At 47.3% G+C, this 20,724-nt stretch overlaps 1 protein-coding gene across 1 annotated transcript in view; it reads left to right on the forward strand.

Moving 5' to 3' along the window:
- Nucleotides 1-20,724, forward strand: part of SH2D4B (SH2 domain containing 4B) — a 170,532-nt gene that overhangs the window by 112,024 nt on the left and 37,784 nt on the right. Inside the window, exons 5-6 of the mRNA XM_060241044.1 lie at nt 458-668; nt 8,203-8,330. Of these exons, the coding sequence (XP_060097027.1) occupies nt 458-668; nt 8,203-8,330 (339 nt within the window). The remainder of the gene's footprint in view (nt 1-457; nt 669-8,202; nt 8,331-20,724) is intronic.

Below are 20,724 nucleotides of genomic sequence, written 5' to 3' on the forward strand. Positions count from 1 at the left end.
GTGCACAGCTCAGTGGCAGAGCCTCTGCTTTCCTTGCAGAAGGTCCAGGGTTCAATCCCTGGCGTCTCCTGTTAAGAAGATCAGGTAGCAAAGTTCTCAGTCTGAGATCCTGGAGAGCAGCCGCCTGTCAGAACAGACAATATTGACTTGACCCTGACAGGTGAATGGTCTGGCTCAGTATAAGGCAACTTCGTACACTTATTGCATGTGTGGCTTGATTGGCGCTGTGCAGGCTTCCGTTTTATACCAAGCTTCATTTCAGAAACTAAGTTTAACTGTTCTTTTTTAAAAAAAATCCTAACCATAAATATCCTCGTTCTACGGGTATACTGAGTTGGAGTTTTTCATCTGTCGCGGAAGCATCCTGCAATTTTAATTACATCCAGCATGGATGAACAGCGGAGAGAGCAGGGAAGCCCTGCAGTTCTTACGACTCTCGGCTTCCTCTCCCCCGCAGTACGTCGCTCGAAAGCCGCTGATGAAGAACGGAGCCACAAAGCCCGGAGGGCTCGGGACGAGTATCGGCGGCAATCCTTGCGGGCCATCCAGAAAGGAAAAGTGGCTGGTCTAAGCAACCTCTTCCAAGGAGCTGGTCTGAATAATGAGCAAGAAGCAAAGCCGGCCATCACCTGCCCTGTCCCACTGCTGACCGTGAAGGTACCAACCAGGTGGGTTTGCATGGGAACTTAGACTTGATCTGTACCTTTTAGATCCCATACAGTGCCGGATTAAACCCCTTGGAGGCCATAGGCAGTCAAAATCTTGGGGCCCCCTTGCCAATTATCTCCAAGTTTGAGCAACCGCCCCACCGCCTGTGGCCCCCCACTGCAACCTGCAGGCACCTTCTCAAAAGCCCCTTTGACAACGTGTGCCAGACCGTCTAGGGTCGGCCCTGGGGTGGGTTCAAGCATCTTCCAATGAGCCTTCCTCCAGGCAAAGGTGACTTCTTCCAACTCGAGGGGCAACAGTTGGAGGGCTTCTGGAGTTCTGGCCCTAGTGGTGGATTTTGTGATGGCACCTGGAGTTTTATTTGGCCACTGTTTGACACAGTGTCGTGGCCCATTGGGCTGATCCAACATGGTTTCTCTTATGTTCTTATGACTTGCTCACTTAGAAGCTTTCCTTCAGCTTATTTTGAAGGCTACCAGGAGACAATCTCCAGGGGGTTTCTCTTGAACATAAGAGAAGCCATGTGGGATCAGACCAATGGCACATCCAGTCCACCACTCTGTGTCACACAGTGGCCAAAAAGAACCAGGTGCCATCAGGAGGTCCATCAGTGGGGCCAGGACAACACAACATCTTATTGGGATGAAGGGGAATTACACAGGGAGTGTTCGCTGGAAAGCATCTCCTGCCCTTTTGCCTGATCTTCAGTTGGATGTAGTCATGTGGGCAGCTAAACAAAGGCATTGTGATGTAACTCAGTGATGTCAGCTGCCTTGAGAAACAGATGGATAGGTGGGGGTTGGGTGTTCTCAGCCAAGGGATGTCTGGAGCAGCTGCCTTGGTCCCCGAGCTAATGGCTGCTCATGTTGCTGAAAGAAGAGGAAGAAGTTGGTGGCCACATCCATCTGTTCCCTTTGGGGCTTGGGCAGCAGCCAGCCAGCCAGTTACAGCATTTGCCCACAGGGGGAGGGCTTCTGGAGTTCTGACCCAACTGATGGACCTCCTGATGGCACCTGGGTTTTGGCCACTTTGTGACACAGAATGTTGGACTGAATGGGCCACTGGTCTGACCCAACATGGCTTCTCTAAAGTCCTTATAGATGAAGTGCTCTATCTGAGGCAGTGATGCTCTGTGTTCTTGGTGCTTGGAGGCCCACAGTGGGAGGGCTTTTAAAATTCTGACCCTGCTGGTGGACCTCCTCAGGGCACCTAGTTTTTTGGCCTCTGTGCGACATAGTATTGGACTGGATGGGCCATTGGCCTGATCCAACATGGCTTCTCTTATGTTCTAACTGGTTTACTAGGGGCAAGCAAAGTATGGGGAAATGAAGAAGAAGACCGTAAATTTATACCATATCCTTCTCTCTGAATCAGAGTCTCAGAATGACTCACAATCTCCTTTATCTTCTTTCCACACAACAGACACCCTGTGAGGTGGGTGGGGCTGAGAGAGTTCTCCCAGAAGCTGCCCTTTCAAGGACAACTCTGATGAGAGCTATGGGTGACCCAAGGCCATTCCAGCAGCTGCAAGTGGAGAAACAGGGATTCAAACCCAGTTCTCTCAGATTAGAATCCATGCATTTAATCACAACACCAAACTGGCTTTCCAATCGCAGATCTTTACAAGAGCTCCCTGCAAGGTAAGGAGAATTGAGAAGACAGTTTCAGATGGGTAGCCATAGAGGTCTGCAGTAGAAGGGCTAACTTTGTTTTGTTGGTTTCCCCATTGCTGGTGAGAAGCCCTGTGGTACAGAGTGGTAAGCTGCAGTACTGAAGTCCAAGCTCTGCTCACGACTGAGTTCTATCTCCAGACCCATGATGCTGGATTAGCTGGTATAACCCTCAGTGGGTATAATTGCATAGAGCCCAGGACTCTTTTTGTAGCAGGAGCTGCTCTGCATATTAGACCATGCCCCCCTGATGTAGCCAATCCTCCAAGAGCTTAGAGGGCTCTTAGTACAGGGCCAACTGTGAGCTCCAGGAGGATTGGCTACATCAGGGGGGCGTGGCCTAACATGCAGAGGAGCTCTGGATTTCCCCCTCCAGAGCAGCCATTTTTCTCCAGGGTAACTAATCTCTATCGTTGGGAGATCAGCTGTAATCCCAGGAGATCCCCAGGCTCCACTTGGAGGTTGAGGACCTGGAGATAACCGTGTTGGATAGTTACTTAGTCTACAATATTAACTAGAACACTCGACTATTAGACACTGGTGTTGCTTACAAGAATCAATTTATATAATTAATAAAGAATAGAGTACATCTTAACATACATTCATGCTATATCATAATACAAGGATTAACAACACACTTTAAATATCTACGATAGACATTCACAATATCATTCGTTGGAATATTTATGCACACAGAGTCCACTAGCAATTAAGGAATTATTCCTCTTCTTTATACTGAGAATTCAAAAGGTGCTAGTGATTCTCTCCAGAATAAAAGTGAAAGTGACACACTTCCGGTAAAAATAGGCACATTTCGGTAATGTCCTTTGCCCGACAAGTGACTTGATTATTCTGGAACGAAATATACAAATACTCACAATACATCACTCAGATACAAATCTGAATTAGGGATAGTCGTTAAATTAGCATTTACAACTCACCGAATGCTCAATTCATTGTAGGTCCAAAATGCAGTGATCCATTTCACAATGCTCAAGCGGTTCTCCCATGCGGCATTGGAGCCGCATTCTACCAGTAATTAAAAATTCTGGAACTAAATATAAAGACGCTTACAGTATAAGGTTACATTTTGCTTGATCAAGTTATTAATGAAAAAGAAGAAAAAGTATAGAGGAGCGTAACTCACCCAGTGCTCATACAGTATGGATGCAGAAAGTCTAGTCACTTACTCATTAGGCAACCCTTCAGCTGGAGAATGCCTGGCCTAAGGCCACCTAATAAGTTTTGTAACAAGCAGGGATTTGAACACAGGTATTGTTTCTTCTCGTCCAACCTTTTAACCAGGTTGCTATGCTGCCATACGAAGTGTGCGTCAAGCATGCGGGTTCAATGACGAGTCGAAGTTGATGCAAAGACTACGTTTATTGATATACCGATACTTTGGCCGAGGCCATTTCTTGAGACGAATGAAACTGATACATCAATACAATACTTTTAAGGATCACTTCAAAAGGATTCCAAGGGAGGGGGTTGCGGGATAGCATTCACACATAAACTATCAAAATGTCTACATTCTCAGGGCGTTATCAGAACTTCCTCCTTGCTTTGCCCAGATGTCTCATCCTCCCTTTGGAGAATATATGGGAAGGTACTGATTACTTAGTTCCCCTCACACTACTCTTAATTAACAGCCATAAAGCAGGATGGGAAAGAGGAAAGAATAACAAACTAACAAGCTTGGGTCCTCCATGACAATTCCCAGACCAGACTTTTATAGGACCCTAAAACAATCAATTATCAATAGCAATTGACCATGCTTGACAAAGTGTTGTTAGCCTTGCTTTGAAGATGGCTCGAAGAACTCAACGTACCAAGGCCTTGTTGAGTTAGACCGGAGATATGTGTAGCTCCCATTTCTGTTTTTTTAAAAACTGTAGTCAGCTCCTCTGACTCAGAGGGACAGGGGAGCTGAAAAGGAAGGCATGAGATCAGTGATATATCCTCCAGTCTTAAGTTCCCGCTTCATGCAGTCAGAGGTGAATCTAGTTTTTGCTTCTAGCTATTGCAGCGAGCAGCAACCAACCGATCCACCCTCCATGTAGTTTTCTAATCCTTTCAAAAGCCGGTTTTGCTCTTGGCCATCATATAACATGGTGTGTGGGTGAAGAAATACTTCCCTTTTTATTTTTCATAAACCTGCAGCCTATTAGTTTCGATGGATGATCTCCGGAGTGTCTTGCGCTTTGAGGACGAGTGAATCATATCTCCGTGTTATTCATGCTCTCCCCACCGCTCGCAATCGCACGAGGATCTCCCTTATCATGTTCTTCCTTCGTCTCCTTTTCTCAGATGAAAAGCTCTGAGTGTTTAAATGCAACACATCCCCTGCAGCGACTCTCTTAGCGAGCGCCAGGCCACCTGGCATCTGGGGTGCAGAACAGCTTATGGCTGTATCGCCATGGCGTCTCCTAATGTCATGTTTTACTTCCCTGTGTAGGAGCAAATGGGCAGCCGCTCACTTTGATGGGAGATGATTGCTATTGCAATTAGGACTTAAGCTTGGTCTTTGTCTTAGGGGCAGACTTCTATCTCAATGACATCATCCTGGCAACTGATCTGTGTTAACAGGGGTTTTGTGGGACCAAAATCTGCCTCCTTAGGACTGCCAAACCTCTGGTCTTTGCCCTTGTGATTTGACAACCTAAAGGTGTCAGAGGTATTCATAGAATCATAGAACCATGGAGTTGGATGGGACCTCCAGGGTCATCTAGTCCAACTCCCTGCGCAATGCAGGAAACTCACAAACATCTCCCCCTAAATTCTCAGGATCTTCATTGCTGTCAGATGGCCATCTAGCCTCTGTTTAAAAACCTCCAAGGAAGGAGAGCCCGCCACCTCCCGAGGAAGCCTGTTTCACTGAGGAATTGCTCTAACAGTCAGGAAGTTCTTCCTAATGTTGAGCCGGAAACTCTTTTGATTTAATTTCAACCCATTGGTCCTGGTTCCACCTTCAGAAAACAATTCCACACCATCCTCAATATCAGGGGTGGCCAACAGTAGCTCTCCAGATGTTTTTTGCCTACAACTCCCATCAGTCTCAGCCAGCAAAGCCAATGGCTGGGGCTGACGGGAGTTGTAGGCAAAAAACATCTGGAGAGCTACCGTAGGCCACCCCTGCTCTATATGACAGCCCTTCAAGTACTTGAAGATGGTGATCATATCACCTCTCAGCCGCCTCCTCTCCAGGCTAGACATCCTCAGCTCCTTCAACCTTTCCTCATAGGACTTGGTCTCCAGACCCCTCACCATCTTCATCACGCTCCTCTGGACCCGTTCCCGTTCGTCTATATCCTTAAAATGTGGTGCCCAAAACTGAACACAATACTCCAGGTGAGGTCTTACCAGAGCAGAGTAAAGCGATACCATCCCTTCACGTGATCTGCATGCTATACTTCTGTTGATACATCCCAAAATTGCATTTGCCTTTTAGCCACCGCATCACACTGTTGACTCATGTTCAGTGTATGATCCACTAAGACCCCTAGATCCTTTTCGCACATACTACTGCTAAGACAAGTCTCCCCCATCCTATAACCATGCATTGGATTTTTCCTACCTAAATGCAGAACTTTACATTTATCTCCTTTAAAATTCATTTTATTGGTTTTAGCCCAGTTTTCCAGCCTGTCAGGGTCATCCCGTATCCTGCTTCTGTCATCTTCTGTGTTTGCAACCCCTCCCAATCTTGTATAATCGACAAATTTAATAAGCATTCCCTCTATTCCTTCATCCAAATCATTGCTAAAGATATTGAACAAAACAGATTGGAAAATCAGTTTTTATATCCCGAACAGTTCGATGGATCGTTGGATCGAAATGAGATTGAGAATCTTTTAGTATAAAAACGAAACCATAGCTTTATTTCTACAGGGATGGGGAACAGGGATGGAAAATAAGAAACTCTATAGCCTACATCTTATTTCTAAGAAAGTCAGATTGCTAAAGTGGAGATCACTTCTTCTTCTTGACCTCTGCCTACCCAGACAAAGGAAGTCACCTGCCTAGCTGACCAATAGCACAAACAAAGACTCCTTTTCCCGGGCTTTCTCTTCATTGGCAGAGAGCCAAGTTCCTTTTCCTAGGTCAGGCAGACAATAGGGAACAGGTGAACACTTTTAGCCCTATAATGGCTGGAACTTAGATCATTGCAAATCCCAACAAAAGGAAACAGGGCCAAAGTAGGACCAAAGGAAGCCTGTATGTCTGTTCTGCTTTGACAGGCCGTCGTTTTCTCTTGCCGTGTTTCCACACAGGCTGATTCTACACTGGGCAGAAGATTCAGTGGGCCTTTAAAAGCGTCCATCTACATTTCACGCTAACGTCACTTCTGTCTTGGTTTGCATTTCATGAAGTCATTTGCGTTCACTTTCTTGAAGTGGCACCGAAAGCAGTTTCACCCCAGAGTTGCTCCACACTTTGCAAGAGTACTTTTGAACAGGTGTTTTTTTTCCTGAACATCCGGATCTAACTTTCCCTCTGTGTTTTCAAACTCCTACCCAAAGCCCCGTCCATCATTTGCTTGTGAGAGCACTGATTCAGGGTGTCGCTAGGTGTGTTGCTCAGAGGCATGTCGGTGTGTCCTCTCCTCCACATGAGGCTCGGTGGGCGACCTGGGTCAGTCAGAGTTCTCTCAGAGCTCTCTCAGCCCCACCATAAAGTGCCTGTTGTGGGGGAGAGGGATGTGATTGGAGGTCACTTTGGGACTCCTTAGGGTTGGGAATATAATAACCTCAGCAAAGAAATTTGTAGGGGAACATAATCTCAAACAGGTATAACTATTCTGGGTTTAGGAAGATGTTGCTGCTCTTTAATTCCCTCGTGTTTGAACTAGGGTTGCCAAGTCCAATTAAAGAAAAATCCGGGGACTTTGGGGGTGGAGCCAGGAGACATTGGGGGTGGAGCCAGGAACAAGGATGTGACAAGCATAATTGAACTCCAAGGGAGTTCTGGCCATCACATTTAAAGGGACAGCACGCCTTTTTAAATGCCTTTCTTCCATAGGAAATAATTAAGGATAGGGGCACTATCTTTTGGGGCTCATAGAATTGGACCCTCTGGTACAATCGTTTTGAAACTTGGGGGGTATTTTGGGGAGAGGCACTAGATGCTATACTAAAAATCTGGTGCCTCTACTTCAAAAAATAGCCCCCCCAGAGCCCCCAATACCCACGGATCAATTCCCTGTTATTCCCTATGGGAATCGTTCTCCATAGGGAATAATAGAGTGCCTAGTAGACATTCCCCCCCCACGCTTTCTAAGGGGGGGAGGGCATCCATACCAGGGAATCCCCCCTCCCTGCCCCCTCCCTCTCTCTCTCACACACACAAATACTTACCGTACTTGGTCTTCTTCCAGCAGAATGTGCTTGCTGGGAAAACGAAAGCAAGGCTCCACAGGAAAAGAAAGGGAGGGGCCGTTCTCCATGGAAACTGTTACTTTCCCATGAAGCCCTTCCTGTTTCCTGTGCAGCCTTAAAGGGACACATTTTAAAACGGATCAGAAGCTCTACAACGTGATCCCTAAAGGTATGTTCTCTCCCCCCCCCCGCCCCCAGATTTTTTGAGAGCGGGGGAGGAGGATGCAATTATGGGGGTCCCCCGCCAGGGCGGGGGGGGGGGTTGGGAAGCCTAGTTTGAACTAGACACCTCAATTTTCACTCACAATCTGGAGAAGACATTTTTGGAAAGGTGGAAAGTCGCTTGTAGAAACAATAGTTCCCCAAGCGTCTTGTAAAAAAGTGAGAGCACTTTTTCAGTAACCTTCGTGTAGTACCTTTCTTGCAGCATGAGGCCTGCCTGGTTCTGACCTCTCATTTCTTCTTCTTTTTTAAAATTAATACAGCAAAGCTTGGGAGCGGCCCCTGAGGCCTTTCTCCAGAGAAGTCATCATTCAGTGGTTCAAAGTGGAGCAGCTGCCACGCCGCGCTGGATTTGAAAGGAACACGAACACCATTGCTCCGTGGTTTCACGGTAAGCATTTTTGAGAAAGAAGCACTTTTTTCTTGAAGCTACAGCTGGTGGCAGCTACGGGGACCAAGAGATGTTAGTTCGTTTCCTGAAAGTCATTGGAAGGCATGGAAGGAGCTCAGTCCTCGGCCTTAGAGCTTCCTTTTGACAAAGAATAGTGCTAAATGAATATGTGCCCCTGAAAACAGTGTCTCTTCAGCCTTTTCCATAGTACATGACTTGGAAGGAAGCTGTTGCCAGTGGGGTGCTCTGCAGTGACTCATTGACAGTTTGGTGTAGTGGTCAACTGTGTGAACTCTTATCTGGGAGAACCGGGTTTGATTCCCCACTCCTCCACTTGCAACTGCTGGAATGGCCTTGGGTCAGCCATAGCTCTGGCAGAGGTTGTCCTTAAAGGGGCAGCTGCTGTAAGAGCTCTCTCAGCCCCACCTACCTCACAGGATGCCTGTTGTGGGGGGGGAAGGTAAAGGAGATTGTGACCGCTCTGAGATTCAGAGTATAGGGTGGAATATAAATCCAGTATCATCATCATCATCATCACCACCACCACCACCACCTTCTTCTTCTTCTTCTTCTTCTTCTTCTTCTTCTTCTTCTTCTTCTTCTTCTTCTTCTTCTTCTTCTTCTTCTTCTTCTTCTTCTTCTTCTTCTTCTTCTTCTTCTTCTTCTTCCATGTTGGATTTCCAGCTCCAGGTTGGGATTTTCCTAGAGATTTGGGGGTAGATTTTGGGGACGGGAGAGGCTTCAAAGGAGTAAATTGCCATAGAGTCCACTTTCCAAATTGGCCATTTTGTCCAGGTGAACTGATCTCTGTTGTTTGGAGTTCAGCTGTCGTAGCAGAAGATGTCCGGCCACTACCTGGTTGGCGACTTCGTTGTAGAAACACTGACGCAATGCTATGGCATCACTCACTTCCAGTTGAGCAACCCAAAGTGGTCATGGCACCCGTGACACCACAGGACTTCCTACAATTTGGGAAATTCCTAGAGCAGTGCCGATGCTGGGGCATCACTTCCACTTGGGCATGTGAAAGTGATGTCATAGCATTCCCCCCTCCTGCCACTCCACAGTCCATTTTGGGAGTTGGAGCATGGGGAGGTTGGATGGGGGGGGGGGAGGTTACCTGCTGTGGCAGCCTACCTAGTAAGGCTAGCTGTGTAGTAGTTGTAGTGATGGAGGTTCATTTCCTTCTGCCCCGTATAATGTTCCCTCTAAGCCAGGAGTTTCAAACATGCAGCCCCCCAGAGGATTCCTATCGGGCTGCTTCCTTCTTCCTCTCGCTTCCTTACTTCTGGATCACAGCTTCCTTTGCCCGGCTTGCTCAATTGCACAGAAGCTACAGAGCAAAGCCCCTTTTCCTTCTATTGGCTGAGGCTCCTCCCCCTTCTGGTCCCCTGGGGAGGGAGGGAAAGAGCCAGAGCTTCCGTTGCCCAGTTCCCTGGATCACACAGAAGAGATAAAAAATTTTTAATTGTGTTCATCAATGTCCCTAATAAAGCGTATATCTCAGCTGCTTTTCTGACACACATAGCCCGGCCAGAAAAGGTCTCTTTTATGTCAGATCCGGCCGTCATAACACATGAGTTCGACACCCCTGCTCTAAGCTGTGGGAGTCTTGTCAGCAAAAATTCTACTTTGTGAGCTAGTGGCATTAAAGTTGTGAGCTACTACATAAATTAGTTTGCTCCTGGGTCATTTTTCTGAGCTAAGCAAAAAAAATAAATAAATAAATATGTGAGCCGGAGGCTAAAAAACTGCGGGCTAGCTCACACTAACTCAGCTTAGGGGGAACACTGGCCTTCCGCAGTAGAGGAAATTGACTCTCTCCCAGATTCATGGATGGCTGGGTCAGTTAATCAAAGAATGCTGGGAGAGGGGAATTATGACTCTCACAAAGCTGTGCAAAATAGGCATGGATAAAATGATGGTGGTAACACAAAGTCTAAAAAACCCACATAGGCCCTTTTTAGACGTACAGTATAAGCAGATGTCGCTGCTGTTTCCTTCCGGATTTAAAGTGGCTGATCAGACAGCAACATTTGCCTCCCGGTACAAACTCGTGGTAGCCCCCCACTCCCAATCCTTCTCGGAACCGGATTATTTTGTTACCTGCTCCTTTGCAGTGTTTTTTTGAGTTCTCTGGTTTCACCTCGTATTTTTCTGCGTCTGGATAATTCTGCTGCGATATTAATCAACTTCTAAATGTCTGAAGGCTGTCCAAGAGCAAAAAGAGCCTCAGACATCCGGTTTACGGTTGCAATTTTTTTTTTACTGCTTAGCGATATGCGCATGACCACATAATGTTTAACCTATGCACAATGCACGCATGCACATAATGCACACATGTGCATAATAGTGGATAAAAAAAAACTGCATGGTGCCGTTGTGTGGATGGCAGAAGACAGTTTCACCACGGAGTGATTCGAATTGCAGTACGGCAGTCTGATCGATAATATCCGGAACAAAGATATTCGGAACAGAACCGGGTCAGTTTAATACGGACTCAACGTGCTGTGTGAACAGGGCCATAGTGTTTATAAATGACATCCTATTTATTTATTTAAAACAACATAACATTAAATTATTACCATAAAATCACAATGTTATTAAAACATCTGAAACATTTACAGTTTTAATCCCTAGATGGCGCTATTATTGCTTCTTGGTTAGCGCTGTTTACTGTGGTGTTATTAGATGTTATTGAGCGCCTTATATTTCTATTTGGGTCGGGTTAAGATATTCATGCCGTGGGGTGGTGAAGTGCTGGACGCCTCCATTAGATGTTAAAAGCCTGTTTAAACAGTTCTGTCTTGCAGGCCCTGCGGAATTGTGGCAAGTCCCACAGGGCCCTGATGTTTTCCGGGAGATCATTCCAGAGGGTAGGGGCTGCCACCGAAAAGGCTCTTGCCCTGGTGGTGGACAACCGAGCATCCTTTGGCCCGGGGATTTTTAAGAGGTTTTGTGAGTTTGATTGTAGGCTCGTGTGGGGAAAGGTGGTCCCGGAGGTAGACAGATGTGATCATTATTCATTTAAACAATTGGCAGTGGCGTGACATTGCTATGACAACAGATTTGGAGGAAAGGGACTAGAACTTCCACTGGGCTGCGCAAGAATGCAGATGCACCGTTTGAATACTGCCAAATGGGCTCAAGCTGCTCACAAACTGCCCTGCAACCAAGAGCCAGGTTGGCGTAGTGGTTAAGTGCGCGAACTCTTATCTGGGAGAACCGGGTTTGATTCCCCACTCCTCCACTTGCAGCTGGAATGGCCTTGGGTCAGCCATAGCTCTTGCAGAGTTGTCCTTGAAAGGACAACTCCTGAGAGAGCTCTCTCACCCCACCTACCTCACAGGGTGTCTGTTGTGGGGGAGGACGGTAAAGGAGACTGTAAGCTACTCTGAGACTCTGAGATTCAGGGTGGAGGGTGGGGTATAAATCCAATATCATCCTCCTCCTCCTCCTCTTCCTCCTTTTCCTCCTCTTCCTTCTTCCCTCTCTTCAATGAGCAGAATGCAGGCTAAACCAGCAGGTTCCCAGGTGCCCCCGGTTCCATAAACTTTGCCGTGATTTGTACAATCTGTACAAAACTATCAGGGGTGGCCCAGTGTTTGGCAGTTTGTTTGCACTAGATGATTGCTTCAAACTCTTCAAGGCTATCTGGAGACACTGATGGGCATTTCCAAGGTCAGACGGCCTTCAAGCAGCGTGACAAACACTGATTGCCTTGTTGACTCCAATCCCCCTCTCCCCTGGGAGAATTGTGGGTGTCCCCCCCGCCCCGTCCTCTGTCCTCACAAATAATTCGATCCTTCACGCAGCACGTCACTTCATTTTAGTTTTTAATAACTGTTTACATCCCACGGTCTCGTGATTGTTGTTCTCTGGGCCGTTGTCGAGAAGTGTCGGGGCCCAGACGTTATTAGCAAACACTATAAATGTTTCAGAGCCCCGGCCTCCCAGAGGAAGAAAGAAGTGGGGCATCCAGGTGAGGTAACATGAGTTGGGACATATGGCAAGGAGAAAAGGAAGCAAAGGAAAAAGGACCGGAGCAGCTACCGCTATGAAACCGGAGAGCCGGGAGGCGGCTGAATAATTCATGCCGGTGGTCTGATTGCCAAGGTGGAAATAGGGCTTTGCTAACCTGCCACCAGACACCCGACATCTTTGCTTTGTGCTTAACCGGGAGTCAAGTGCTGAGACGCCGAGGCTGTAGATGATGGATGGGAAAAGATTGCTGTATCGGACAGCTGTTCCTGATTCAGAAAGGGAAGGGGGGGGTAAAAATATGATTACACAGTGTGTTAGCACAGATGTGGAGAGAAGCTTGCTTGCCGAAGCATGATGAAGGCTTAAAGAGCTCGACGCGGGCCCTTGTACAAGTTGCCCCCGGGCACAAAGGCTTTTCCATTTTGCTGTAATTTTTCATCTCATCCTGAGGTTTAGGGATGATCGGGCTCACCTTGTTGTTAATTAAGGGTACGCACGGCGGATGCTTGGTCTTTTGCTCTGCTCGTTTTGTAAACTGGGAGTATCCTAGCCGTGGCTAATGAAAGTGCCCGAGACTCTCGCCAAATTTACCAAGACACACAGAGAGAGAAGGTGATGAAATGCACATCTGTTGTGACCTAGCACAGGAAGAAGACAATGGCTGAACACTTAGAATCGTAGAAACATAGAGTTGGAAGGGACCGCCAGGGTCATCGAGCCCAACCCCCTGCACAATGCAGGAAACTTACAAACACCTCCCCCTAAATTCACAGGATCTTCATTGCTGTCAGATGGCCATCCAGCCTCTGTTTAAAAATCTCCAAGGAAGGAGAGCCCACCACCTCCCGAGGAAGCCTGTTCCACTGAGGAACCACTCTAATGGTCAGGAAGTTCTTCCTAATGTTAAGCCAGAAACTCTTTTGATTTAATTTCAACCCGTTGGTTCTGGTCCTACCTTCCAGGGCCACAGAAAACAATTCCACACCATCCTCTATATGACAGCCCTTCAAGTACTTGAAGATGGTGATCATATCACCTCTTAGCCGCCTCCTCTCCAGGCTAAACATCCCCATCTCCTTCAACGTTCATAGGACTTGGTCTCCAGACCCCTCACCATCTTCGTCGCCCTCCTCTGGACCTGTTCCAGCTTGTCTATATCCTTCTTAAAATGTGGTGCCCAAAACTGAACACAATACTCTAGGTGGGGTCTTACCAGAGCAGTTTGACAGTGTTTCCAAGTTTGACAATGTGTGTGGTGTAGTGGTTAAGAACAGGGGTGGAATTCTAGCAGGAGCTCCTTCGCCCCCACACACCCCTGATGTAGCCAATCCTCCAAGAGCTTATGAGGCTCTTTTTTGTAAGCTCTTGGAGGATTGGCTACATCAGGGTTATGTGGTCTAATATGCAAAGGAGCTTCTGCTAGAATTCCAAGCCTGGTTAAGAGTGTCAAGGCTAGTATCTGGGAGACCCAGGTTTGAATTCCCATGTGCACCATGGAAGCTTGCTGGGTGAACATTCAGTATAATTATCCAATTCCAAAAACCTTTATTGCATAACAATTAAAAAAAAAAGTAGCAATACAAATCAGCCAATATGCCAACAAGGAGAAACAATCAAAGTACAACAATTTGTAACATTAGGTGTAATAATAATAATAGGACAATGTGAGAAAAGTGTGGAACAGCAATCTCAAATACAATAATTAAAACGGTTATAGTAAAAAGCTTAACTATCCAAAGAGGAATTGTAAATACACTGTATTTCTCTCACTCATTCTTCCCGCCCTTCCCTCTTCCCTCTTTTCTTTCCATTTTTTCTTGCCCCCTGAGTACATTTGCCAGGAACTCTGCCGCCTGCTCAGTAACTTCGGAGTTTTTGTCTGCTAGCAAGAATTCAATGCCTCTATTGGTCACAGTCTTAGGGTGTTTTTACATTCAGTTTGATCCAGAGTTTTAGAGTCTTCAAATCACCTGCCACCGTTCCGCTTTGATTATTTTCCTTTTACTTTGGTGGATTTGCTCTGCTCATTTTGCGTAGCCAAACTTCTATATTTCCTGCTGAAAGCATTTCAATTGCGGGGGGGGGGGGGGGGCGGTCTCTGATCAGAGGGCAGCCGGAATATCAGCTTGCGATTGCAATGTACACGATTGCTTGGAAATCATGTCAACACTGCAAAAACAATACAAATTTAAATTACAAGATGAGGCAAGCAATGATATGTAAAAATTTCAAGTGCTGTCAGTTCTCATGCAAATTACTGCACCTTGTGGCTTTTGGAGGAGTCTTTTAAAACGCATGAAAACTTCTACAATACAAGTTTGAAACGCCTGTAGAGAAATGACCGGGTCAAAACTAGTTTCGAGAAAAACATTGCAGCAGCAGCGCCAGAAGTAATCTCACCGAAACAAATGTAGATGCTTCAGGCAGCAGCGATGCAAAACAGTTGCGAGAACGTTAGGTAATGTAAAAGGTGAGTTTCCAATGCGGTGATAGAGAGTCACAAACTGTCAGTGTAAAAAACACCCTTAGAGTTGAAAAAGAGGACTAATCAAATGTGAACTAAGTAAACGGTGGGCAGTTTAAGAGGATATGCTGAACAGAGACAGGTTCTTTACAAAGACATCTGCAGAGACTTTCCTCATAGGGGAATACTTTTGTACTCAGACCATCACAATCGGTATCTATTTAGACTGGCAGAGGCTCTCCAGGGTCTCACACAGAGGCCTTTCACATCACCTCCTACCAGATTCTTTTAAAATAGATATGCCAAGGATTGAACCGGGGACCTCCTGCATGCCAAGCAGACGCTCTACCACCGAGCCACTGCCCTTCACCATAACAAGAACCCTGAGTGACCTTGGGCCAGTCTCACTCTTTCATGCTTACCTACCGCACAGGGTTGTTGTGAGGAGAAAATGGAGGACAATGATTTTTCAACACAGCCGACAATGTTACCAGAAAAATAGTTGGCTATTTTTTAGTTCAGCTCTATAAACTAGCGTTCATTGTTAAGTGCAAGCCTCGGATTCAGTGGGAGCTCACAGGAGCACAGCTCCTGAACCTTTCTGAGAGTCCCACTTCCTCCTTCTGAGAGTTCCACCTCCTTGTCCATTGAATAGTAGGTGCGGCTGCATAACAATCCCTGGATGAGCTCCACCATCTCTTTTTCCTCAAAACGACCCCTGGTTAAGTGTAGCAAAGACGTCAATATTCTCCCCCTCGATTCTGAAGTTTAATTCGTTGTTTCTGTAGCTCCCTTCTTTTTGCCCTTGGAGAAAATGGCAAATATTATGATAAATGTTCTGACCTTAACGGCCAGCTCTTTTGCAGGTGGCCTTCTTTCCGAACTGGTTTCTCAAAGCCCAAAGTCCTGAGACGGCACGGCATCGATCTGGCCTCTAGGGGGGAGCTGCTAAAAGCTGTCAATCTGCAAAAAAAACCCCTCCACTGGAAAAATGATATATTTGAAGCCCGCCAAGGCAAAATTACACTGGCGAATGGGCGCTCATACAATCATGCAACAGGGGTGGGGGAGAACACCGCGTGATCACACAGAAATATGCAGAGATCAAAAATGCAAAATGTTGTCACTCAGGAAACAGTGGGAGTCAGCACTTAGCCTACTGACATTACAACGCATGAAACAGGAGATTAGAAAAATAAAGAAATCAGGCTCTCTTATTTCTCTGCAGCAGTAGCTTTTTATTCTATGCACAAAACCATGAATGTGTATTTGTGTGGACCAGAGTTGTCCATAAGGAAAAAGTAAACCGGCAGGAAGTGTAAATGAGAGGGCTTCCTTTCAGACGCCTCAGTAGGGTTGCCATGTCCATGGGGACTTTGGGGGTGGAGCCAGGAGATTTTGGGGGTGGAGTCAGGGGCAAGGTTGTGACGAGCATGATTGAACTCCAAAGGGAGTTCTGGCCATCACATTTAAAGGGACCACATCACATTTAAATGACATCACATTTAAATGCCTTCCTTCCAGTGGAAACAATGGAGGATAGGGACACCTTCTTTTGGGGCTCATAGAATTGGACCCCCTGGTCCAATCTTTTCAAAACTTTTTTTTTGGGGGGGGGTGAGGAGAGGCACCAGATGCTACACTGAAAATTTGGTGATTCTACCTCAAACAACAGCCCCTCCAGAGCCCCAGATACCCACTGTTTGGTGTAGTGATTAAGTGGATGGACTCTTATCTGGGAGGACTGGGTTTGTTTTCCCACTCCTCCATTTGCACTTGCTGGAATGGCCTGGGGTCAGCCATCGCTCTTGTAGGAGTTGTCCTTGAAAGGGCAGCTGCTGTCAGAGCTCTCTCAGTCCCACCCACCTCACAGGGTGTCTGTTGTGGGAGAAGGAGATAAAGGAGCCTCGCTGAGACTCTGATTCAGAGAGAAGGGCGGGGTATAAATCTGTGGTCTTCTTCTGCTTGATTCTCTATTATACCTGATCTCCATAGGAACAATGGAGGGCCCAGAAGACATTTCCCTCCCCGTCTTGCTTTCTGATAACCCTGAAGCAGGGGGAGGGCCTCCAAGCTGGGGGATCCCCTGCCCCCAAATGGGGATTGGCCGTCCTATGTAGGCTTCCCAACCCTCCCGCTCTGGCGGGGGGGTCCAGGATTTCCACCCTCTTCCCCCGCCCCACCCAAAAATGGAAGCAGGGGGGGAAGGGGGGGGGAAACGGCGCCAAGGAGCTCGCTCGGCTTCTGGAGGCGGCGGCGAAGGGCTTCTGGAGGTGGCCACCGAGATTGCGCGCCAGGTGGTGAGTACCAGGCAGAAGGGCACGCACGGGACTGGGGTGGGCCTCCCTTGGGTGGCTGAGCTCGGCCATCTCACCTCCTTCCTCGTCTACCTCGCCAAGGCTGCCGGAGCCGGGGCAGCCTGGCGTGCGTCTGCCGGCTCTCCAGCGGGCGAGCGAGGAGGAGGCGGCTGGGATGTGCGGGGATGAGGCTGGGTGGGCGCCCGCACGGCTGCTCGGAGGGCACGGGGCCTCGCCTTTCAGAGCTAGGAGGAGGAGGAGGGGGGGATGGGGCAGCCTCTGAGTACCCTGCGAGGACCCCGCGAGGACCTAGCTGTCCTGGATGAATGCCCATGTCCTCAACCCACACTTCCTAGGTCACACTGTGACAGTTCCCCCCTCCCCGTTCTTAGGACATGGCTGAGAAGTGTTTCAATAACACTTCCTTTGAAAAATAATCCATCCCACTCTGTTTTTTTGGAAAACTGGGCTGTCGACAGAACAGGAAGAAGTTAATTACTGTCCAGGGGGGTGTGGGTGTGAGTTCCCAAAAGTTTGAAAAAAAATGTTTAATTTTTCATGAAAGAGAAAAGGGCTCTGATCTCTGTTGGAATCCCTCCCTGTTTACACAGAGGTTTCTATTAGCAGAGTCAACAGCGAGACTCCTGATAGCTTCGTCTCTGGGGGAGCTGTTTTTTGAGGTAGAGGCACCAAAATTTTAATATGGTATCTAGTGCCTCTCCTCAAAGTACCCCCCAAGTTTCAAAACGATTGGAGCAGGGGGTCCAATTTTATGATCCCAAAAGAAGGTGCCCCTATCCTTCATTATTTCCTATGGAAGGAAAACATTTTAAAAGGTGTGCTGTCCCTTTAAATGTGATGGCCAGAACTCCCTTGGAGTTCAATTCTGCTTGTCACACCCTTGTTCCTGGCTCCGCCCCCAATGTCTCCTGGCTCCACCCCCAAAGTCTCCTGGCTCCACCCCCAAAGTCCCCAGATATTTCTTGAATTGGACTTGGCAACCCTAGTCCTACGCCTTGGGCAGGTTTGACCGATGTCAGTGCTGTTGCTTCTACTGTCTTTTGTATGACTGGTGGGGATGGAAAATGCAGACAATTTATGGTGACCTGTCAAGAACTAAGTGCCCCCTGGGTTTGTTTCTGGGAGGCAAAGGCAAGCACTCAATATATAACACTAGGCCAAAAGTTAAAATATCCTTTTAATCTACAGAAAAAAAAATCTATCAGATTGAACAGAATGTATGCTAGGCAGAAACTATTCTGAAAGTACAAGCGATGGCAAGTAACGAAATAACTATACTCAACTAGCAGTAACTCAAAGCTGGCTTACTAACACCCCTCCCCCCCCAAACTCCAGGAATTTCCCAACCCTGAATCGGCAACCCCAAGTGTGTAAGGGTCCATAGTCAGGACAGGTTGAGAGCCAGTTTGGTGTAGTGGTTAAGTGCGCGGACTCTTATCTGGGAGAACCGGGTTTGATTCCCCCTTCCTCCACTTGCGCCTGCTAGCATAGCCTTGGGTCAGCCATAGCTCTCGCAGAGTTGTCCTTGAAAGGGCAGCTTTCTGTGGAAGCCCTCTCAGCCCCACCTACCTCACAGGTTGTGGGGAAAGAAGGTAAAGGAGATTGTGAGCCGCTTTGACATTCAGAGTGAAGGGTGGGGTATAAATCCAGTATCACCATCATCATCACCATCTTCTTCTTCTGTGTGGGGCTGTATTCTTGTGAAAACCCTATTAAAGAAGATTGTCTTGCCTCACGGATCAACTTCCGTCCTTCATTCCCACCAGAGTTGCAGTGTCTAATTAGCACTTCCTTAAGTCTTAAGACAAAGCCTTTTCTTCCCTAGCACCCATTAAATAAAATCAATATGTAAATACATCAGAAGCAACTAGACAAATATTAAGTTAACTCTGTTAATTAGAATCCTCACTTTAGCTCAAGCGATTTGAGGAGGGGGAGGCGGAGAAACATGGTTCCGATTCCCTCGAGCTATTTAATCTTTAATTGAAAAACAGTTTCTGAGGGGAATTTTTTTCTATTTCTAATTTGTTGGCTTATAATGTAAGGGGGGGACAGGAAGTCCTTCTGCTTTGAATAGTAGACTTTTCCTTTGGGGATGGACTTCTATCATTTAGACATGGTACCTGATCCTAAATGACTTTAAAGCTGAGGAGGACCAAGGGTCGCTTTGTAGAAAAACAGGTGGTGGAGTTCATTGGCATAACTCATTCGCATATGCTTCCCCCCCCCCTCAGTGAAAAGCAACCGGATGCGAGAAAGGAGAGCCCCAGGTGAGCGAGGCCTTCTTGAGCTGGCTAGAGATCCAGCCAGCACAAACAGACCTTGCTCTCCTGGGGCTCTCCTCGGCCACCCCCCCCCCCCACCAGTCAAAAGGCCAGCAAGCTATCTGCCACCCAAAATCACATAAGAAGTGGAGAAAGGGTGCTGCAGGCTTCTCCAGGGGTTAATGAGGGCTGCTGGGGGCATGGCAAAGCCCCTGGTGGCTGGCTGGCTGCCCGCTCTCCTAATCCAGGGATTGTTATGCAGCTACACTTACTATTCAATGGACAAAGTAGGTGGAGAGGAAGAGGGGGGACTGTCAGAAAGGTTCAGGAACTGTGCTCCTGTGAGCTCTGAGGTCTGAGGAGAATTATTAAGGCACACAGTAGATTTGCTAGGTATAACTAGTAAGCCTTGATACATTGCAAATGCAATGAATGAGTGCAATTCTTCTACTGCTTTGTGAAAAGGCCTTTTCATAGATTAGGTGCGCACAGGGCTTTTGTTGAGCAGGAATGCACAGGAACACAGTTCCAGCTGGCTTGGCAGCAGGGAGTGCGACTTAATATGCAAATGAGTTCCTGCTGGGCTTTTTCTACAGAAAAGGCCTGTGTGCAACAATGGTGACATCAGGGGTGTGTGGCCTAATATGCAAACGAGTTCCTGCTGGGCCTTTTCTACAAAAGAAGCCTTGGGTGTGCATGTAAGTGTATACCTAAAAATATCGTTTGAACTGAGCTTTATCATCATAGAGTTATCCTCATCAGGTAGATGTTGAACGAGCACTCCGTATAAAACTGAGTTTGGTGTCCTGTAACGTGGAAGAGCTCTCCGTTTGAGTTTCTAGTGATTCCTAGAGCATCTGCTTGCCGCTTCCAAGTTATACCCAGAAGTGATATAGAAACATCACTGACATTTATTTATTTGTCATTGATGTAGGGTTGTCAGGTCCCCTCGCCATTGGGGGGGCATTCCGGGAGTGGGTGGGGATGGGGCAATGATGTCACCTAGAAGTGATGCCATTGTGTCAGGGATATCATGGGGGAACACTCTGTTTTTTGGGCAAACTCTATGGTAAGATTAGACCACAGAGTTTGCCCAAAAACTAGAGCATCTCCTCAGTGATGTCCCTGACATGACGATGTCACTTCCAGGTGATGTCATTGTATTAGGAAGTTGTGCGGCACCATTCTTGCTTAGGGGAGGGGATTTTCTCACTGGCCAGCTGGCCCACAGTGGAGAGAAGTCCCCCCCCCAAACCGGGGGATCCCCCACTGAGACCTTGGGGCTGGCAGCCCTACAATGATACTCTCATGCCCACCCCCCTTGACCCACTCTTCAGCCCTCTTGCTGGTTGCCTGGCACCCTA

Source organism: Heteronotia binoei, chromosome 6 (assembly GCF_032191835.1).
Source record: "Heteronotia binoei isolate CCM8104 ecotype False Entrance Well chromosome 6, APGP_CSIRO_Hbin_v1, whole genome shotgun sequence".
Taxonomy (NCBI): Eukaryota; Metazoa; Chordata; class Lepidosauria; order Squamata; family Gekkonidae; genus Heteronotia; species Heteronotia binoei.